Below are 7,214 nucleotides of genomic sequence, written 5' to 3' on the forward strand. Positions count from 1 at the left end.
AGTGATCAAGTAAGTTATTTTTTAAGCATTTCTTTTGGTCTCTTTTTTACTTTATATTTGGATTGTCTTATGTAAACGAAGATCTTTTAGAGCTTAAAGGAATTATTTTCTAATTCTTAGATAACTTAACATGAAAAAGAAAATAAATAGAAATTCTATTTTAAAGCTACCTTCGCACATAGCCTACCATTTAAAATTATGGAATCAAGTTTTTGGTTGCCCCAGTCTGTACTGCGGGCTCTGGAACAGCAGAAGTGTAAAGCAGAGCCCTTGCCTTGAGGACATTTTGTTACCCAAGAGGGGCAGCCACCTACAGCTATAAAGTAAACGGTATGAGACTCTGCAATGAAGGACTAAACTATAAAATATAGTATGAGTAGTATATGTGCTTTAGTGCTGGAGAGCATCGTAAATCCAATCCCTTAGCACGCTGACTTCTTATATCCTCTCATCTTAGAGCTATACAGAAAATCTTAGCATTGCCTAAATCATTTCTTTCCTTATAGAAATAGGAAAACTCATACAGAGAGGGAGTAAGGGGGCCTGCCCAAGGCTGAATTGCAGGATGGGAGCCCAAACTCCAATTTTAGTCCAGCTCATTTGTTCGATTTTTATATAGTAAGCCAAGTACTATGAGATGTATTCTAGAATATTACATTATGTGCAGATATGTATATCTCATGTAAACTTAACATTTTCCTAGTAGCCGTATTAAGAAAGGTAAAAAGGGGCAGCGGGTGGCCTGGTAGTTAAGGTGCTCAACTGCCACGTGGCTGACCATAGTTCCAGTGCCGGACCTGGCAGCTTGCTTTTTCACTTTCTCCCTCTCTGTCTCTGGAGAGCTCACATGCTCTGTAGTGCATTAAATAATAATTAATTAATTTAATTAAATAACTCTTAAAAAAAAAAGGCAGGAAGAAACAGGCAATTCATTTAAAAAGTATATTTTATTTATCCTGCTAGATCCAAAAGTATTATCATTTCAGCAAGTGGCTCTATCCATATTCTACATGTTCGATAGCTACATGTGGACAGCAAATTTCTAGAGTTTTCTGTAGATTTTTTTCTTAAGATTTTTTTTTAACTCCCCAGACACAGAGACACAGTGAAGGAAAGTGAGAAATTGGGTTCTAGGCACACATGCAAACATACTCAGTATGAATTTTAAGCCACTTAGTCCTGGACTTCAAACACTGTTGACCATGTGGGAATCCAGCGCCTTAACTACTATGCCAAATGCTGGTCTCTTCTGTAGACTTTTATGTTACTGTATTATGGGATTTTTTTCTTCTTAGATACACTAGTAAGATAAGATGTTAACTTGGAATACATAGGAAAAGATCAGACCAGCTTGTCTAGAGTAGTAGTTTATAGAAAGACTACACAAGAAAAAACCTTCCTGTGCCATTTTACGAGCAGTAAGCCCTTAAAGAAAATAATATAACATAGAAACATAGTATTAGTCAACTTTTGCTGCGTAACAAAAGAACCCAACTTCATAATATTAAGGTAGTTGCCATTTCATTTAGCTAGTGATTCTGCTTGGCATTTTGTTTATTTGTTGTTTTTGTTCTGCACTGGATTTGCCTCCATGTTTATGACATCTGGCAGTTGGCTAAGGCAGAGTGAGGCAATAGGGCAGGGGGGTCACATTTGTCTCATCAATCAGGAGATTTCAAAGCTAGGAAGAAAAAGCTAGCACTATCCCCCCCCCAAAAAAAAAGTGTTTGTTTATTTAATTTTGTTATTATTTTTTAAATTTGACCTGAGAGTGAGAGAGAAAGGGTAAGTGAGAAGGTAAGCCGCCAGGTCCAGGACTCAAACCGCAGTCAACCATGTGAGAATCCAGGGCCCTTGACCACCTGCAGGTACCAGGGCTAGCATTCTTTTAAACACTGGTAACTTCAGAATGATGTCTCATATACCAAACAAGACACATAGGCAAAATCAGATTCAAGGGTTGGTTAGATGGACTCCTTACTTACTTATTTGCCGGAGGGCGCATGCACTGGTCAGAGACAGAGAGGGGAAAGGAGAACTCACCCTCCAGGAGGGATGGCCATGCCACAGTCCCCTGTCTGCTATTGTCTTCTGAGATTTGGGGCACACACTCACCCTTCTAGGTCTGGAATTTAAACTGCAGAGTAGGCCATGAGGGATCCAGTGCCTTAACCGCTGTGCCACTTGCTGGACACAGACTCCTTATCTTAATGGAAGAGCAGCATTGAAAAAAGGCGTGCGGGGGCCTGCAGGTGGCATGGTGGTTAAGGCACTGGACTCCCACGTGGCTGACTGAGGTCTGAATCCTGGACCTGGTGGCTGCTTTCTGTCTCTCTAGTATGTGCATGTACCACTAGCAGAATTTAAAAATAATAATGTTAAATAAATACTTCTTTGAAAAGAAAAATAAAAGGAAAAGGACGTGCAAGGCCAGCTTTTGGCATAGTGATTAAGGTGTCTGGGTCCCACATGTCCAACCGTGCTGCTTGAGTCTCAGGCCCAGCCTCCTGAAAACCACGCTGGGCACGTGTGTGTGTGCTTGCCTAAAATCCCTAGGAGAGAATGGAAGAGAAGGGATTTTGGTGTGGTCCTTTCCCACTCCCCAGTGATTTCTAAAATTTCCCTCTCTGCAGTGAGTGCAGGCACCCTATAGTGAAAAATAAAGGATGTGCATAAAAGGATATAAATATTTTATGGCCAGTGTTTCTATGTTGCCAATTTTTTCCAGCCTTTAAATTCATTTTAAGTACAAAAAGAATCCTGAATTTGTCACATTATGCTATTTAAGGGACCTTCATGGTCCACTGAATTCTGTCTTCCCTCTCTAAAGTATACCTCTGAAGTTACACTTCTTTCCTCGCAAAATAACTTAAATGTATGCTTTTTGTATCCTATTAATATTCTGTTATTATTTTCATTTCCTAAATCTGAAGACTGAAGACTAAGATTATTGTTTACCTAGTTAATGTAATTAAAATAATTCACAATGAGGTATGTGTAAACAAAAGACTTCCCCTCGGAAAGAGCAGTCTGCTGATTTGTATGTACTGACGTAATTACTGTACCTGGTGTTCGTTCCTTTGCACTGATGGAGATTTCTATCTGGTGTCATTTTTCTGAAGCCAGAAGAACTTTTGAAAATCTTTCTGTCAGATCTGCTGGTGATGGAATTCTTTCCATTTTTTTACGTCTGAAAAAGTCTTTATCCAGTATTTCATTGCCAGGGTGCATGTGTGCATGAGAGAGTGAGAAAGAACAGCGATAGAAGAAAAGAACTACCCAACAGGGCTGAACCCCCTGCAGTCCTGACTTCTCCCAGCTGGCCATCCTGTCGGGATCATGGGGACTTGTGCACACCCTGCTTTTTTATTATTATTTTTAAGAGGCTTTTGCTGTAGGGTACCTGTGCTCACCCGAGAGACAGAGAGAGAGAGAAAGCGAGAAACTCCCCAGGTCACCAGGGCCAGGACCAGATCCCTGTTCAGCCATGAGGGATCTGGCTTTCTGCACAGCTGCACTGTAGGGCCAGCCCACCAATACTTTTGTTTTTGAGAGTTATTCATAGCCCACAGAGTTCTAAATGGATTGGCCTTTTCCTCCTTTTTTTCAGAACTTTTAAAGATAATGGCTCCATCTTTTTTGTTTGTTTGATTGATTGACTGATTTTACTTCATAATATAACACATGCACACATACCTGAGGGAGGGTGCAAGGAGCACCCCCCACAGGGCCCGGTCCTGCAGAGATCCCCTCCCTCGACCCTCCAGCTTATCCCATCCTGGGCACTCATGCGCATGGCCCTGCATACTTCCAGCTGCCCAGGCTGAGGGTTCCGACAGGGTGGCCACACGGGACCCAGCTTCTCCAGCAGCAGGTCCCCACTGCACCACGGAGCCAGCCCCTTTCGTGTTTGCATTGTTTCTAATTTGCATTTTTTGGGGGTCAATTTTAATACTTGTTTCTGTATAGATGATTTCTCTTTTTTCTCTCTCTAGCTACTTTTACGATTTTTTTATTACCCCCTTTTTATTTATTTTTTTTTTGGGGGTGGAGAGATTTTTGCTATTGGGCGCGTGCACTCGCCCGACAGAGACAGAGAGACAGAAAGTGAGAAATCACCCCCCAGGGGGGATGGTCTTGCCACAATCCCTTCTCCATTCTCCTCTCGGGATCTTGGGCACGCACGCACACGCGCCCGGCGTGAGTTTTAAGCCACCGGGTCCGGGGTGCGAATCACGGTTGATTACGTGGGAGTCCAGCGACATAGCCATTATGCTAACTGCTGGTTCCCAAGATTTTTTATTACCCTTTTAAGATCATTTGATTATGATGTATCATTGTGGAGTTTTCTTCCTGTTTGTAAAGCTTAGGACTCATTGAGTTTCTTTGATCTGCGGTTTATTTGCTGCTGATTTCTCTGCCAAGTGCCCCTGTGAGTCCAGAGTTCGTTCCCTCTGCACATCTCAGTGTTTTCCTGACTCAGGGAATTTCCTCCCCTGAGTGTGACAAGGTCCTCAGTGAGCTCGTGCTCTGAACACCCTGCTCCCCTCTGGTATTCTGTCCCTGGGCTCTGGGGAATACTTCGACCCTGCCAGGGTTCTGCACTCTGCATCCCTGCGCTCCAGCTGGGAACGTGCCAGCAGTAGCTGGGAAGGCTGTAGGGTCCACCGCTCGCGTTCCCCTTCCAGCAGCGTGTGCATGGTGTCTGATGTCTGGAAACTGATTTTGTGGGCTTTGTCTGATTCTGTAGTTATTTCAGGCAGCAGAGTAATGAATCTTGTCTCTGCTACTGTATCTTGGCTAGAAGTGGAAGTTTTGAGTTTATTTCTTTAATTGGTAGGATCTGAAATAAACAAGACATTCGAGAGGACAGGCAAAAGGGATGTCTTTCTAAAAGCTGGAGAAAACCATGTGACAATTTTACTTCATCTTTTTTATGTTTGTGTTTTGCTATTAAATGTCCAACAGGTCTATTATTCATTATTTCAAGTTAATTTAAAATGATAAGTGAGACGTATATAAACTATGTTAAACTTTTAATCTTTTGAGAGGGGAGGGGAAGAGATTTTTGCTATAGGGTGCGTGCACTTGCCAGAGAGACAGAAAGGGAGAGATCACACCCCAGGGAGGATGACCATGCCGCAGTCCCTTCTCCTCCACTCTCCTTAGGTTTTTGGGCCCGCATGCACACACACCTGGTGGGGGTCCAGCCACAGAACTGTTGAATCATCTGCTGGTCCCAACTTTAATCTTAATTTAAACATTTTTGTGTTTCTGTAATGGTACAGTAGTCTTCACTTACTCACATTTTCACTTTCTGTGGTTTCATCTACCTGTGGTCAGCTACAGTGAAAAAACAGGTCAATACAGTACAATAAGGTCATTTTAGAGAGTGAGAGAGACCATATTCACTTGGGTTTTTTGTAGTATATTTTTCTATATTATTAGCTGTTAGTCTCTATGCCTAATTTATAAATTAAACTATCATGTATATGTATGTACAGAAAAAAAAAAAAAAAAAAACCCTAGTATACATCTAATCTGGTTCCGAGGTTTTGTGTTTCTACTGGGGATCTTGGAGCATGTCTGCAGTGGATAAGCCACACCGTGTAACTAGATTATGTAATATTCCTTGCTTTGTGTTGCTGTGTTTTCGGGTAAACATGCAGGTAAATGGACAGGTCAGTGATAAGGGGGCTCTACTGCGTAACTGTAGATTATGTGGTATTCTCTACTCTGTGTGCATATGTATTCGGGTAAGTGTGAAACTGACAGGTCAGACCTTTGGTTAAGGTGCAGTCATGGAACACAGGCTAGAGAGTCGACCGCCTATAACAGTTCGTAGCTAGTCTGCACTAGTAGTTGGCATAGTTTTATCTTGTACATTTTGTTCTTAAAATTTGAACACCTTTTAAAAATCTAGGACATGTAAGTAAAAATGTCCTTAGACATTGTCATTAGGCTGAATATAACTCCCTCTTGGAATACTAGTCGTGTAGAATCTTACTTCACTTTAAAGGGTTTTTTCATTGTTTTTTAAAATGTGCTTTGAAAAGAATATACTGTTAGAAATTAGAGTGGCTGTTACTTTTGTAACATACTTCACAGCAGTCTCAGAGCTGCCGTCATTGTGAACAGAGGGAGGAAGTAAACTGAGCAGTCAAAATGTCTTTGCTAGTAGTGCCCCAGTTCCCTCAAGTGGAACCCTGAGGTTATTGTTTCACTCTGGAAAGTTTAACGACTTCAACCTTCTCTTTTGTTTTTTAGCAATAGTCACAATAAGAAGGTACAAATGCACATGCTAGACTTGATGAGTTCTATCATCATGGAAGGTGATGGAGTTACTCAAGAGTTACTGGACTCCATTCTTATTAACCTCATTCCCGCTCACAAGGTCTGTATGGCGTGACGACACCGCATGTTCATTGAAAGGCCGTTTGTTTGACATGTGCTCGTGAATCATTGTCCTTCGACCGTTTGCAGTCTCACGTAATCGTTCCCATTATCACTGTCCAGACAAGTCATGTAGGCTACATGCATAACATATTTAACACACATTAGTCTTATAGCTATTATTCTTAGAAAATATATTGATTAAAAACGTTGCATAAGGGATCAGCAGGTGGCATGGTGGTGCGAATGCAGGACTCTCATGTGTCTAGAAACAGTTCAAGTCCCCGACCTGGTGGTTTGCTCTCTTGCTTTCTGTCTCTCCATTGTACGCTTGCGTGCTCTCTCTCTCTCTCTGTCTCTTTTTCTCTCTCTCTCTGGTGAGTACACATCCCTGTAGTAATTTATTATAATAATAATAATAATAATAAAGGAAATAAATAAATGATTGGGGAACCAGCAGATGACGAGGTGGATGGTGGTTAACATGGTGGACATGGCCGACCATGGTTCAAGTCCTGTACCTGGTGGCTTGCTTTCTCACTTTTTCTCTGTCTGTCTTTGGTCAAAATTAAAATAAATGAATGAATAAATTAAATAAATAAGTCTCATAAACAAACAAATAAATAATTGGTACCAGCAGATGGTGTAATGGTTACATTGCTGGATTCCCATGTAGTCAACTATAGTTCGAGTTCTGGACCTAGCACCTTAAAACATGCTGGGCGCATGTGCATGGGTGCCCAAAATCCTGAGAGGAGAATTGAGGAGAAGGGATTGTGGCATGGCCATCCTCCTGGGGAGTGATTTCTCACTTTCTGTTT

The 7,214-nt window shown here is 41.6% G+C and overlaps 1 protein-coding gene across 1 annotated transcript in view; it reads left to right on the forward strand.

Moving 5' to 3' along the window:
• The window catches only part of PDS5A (PDS5 cohesin associated factor A), a gene marked incomplete in the record, with an annotated part of 91,432 nt that overhangs the window by 26,228 nt on the left and 57,990 nt on the right, over positions 1–7,214 (forward strand). Inside the window, 1 exon segment of the mRNA XM_014584445.2 lies at positions 6,268–6,394. Within this exon segment, the coding sequence (XP_014439931.1) occupies positions 6,268–6,394 (127 nt within the window).

The sequence above is a fragment of the Tupaia chinensis genome, unplaced genomic scaffold, assembly GCF_000334495.1.
Source record: "Tupaia chinensis unplaced genomic scaffold, TupChi_1.0 Scaffold146907_1, whole genome shotgun sequence".
In the NCBI taxonomy this organism is placed as follows: domain Eukaryota; kingdom Metazoa; phylum Chordata; class Mammalia; order Scandentia; family Tupaiidae; genus Tupaia; species Tupaia belangeri.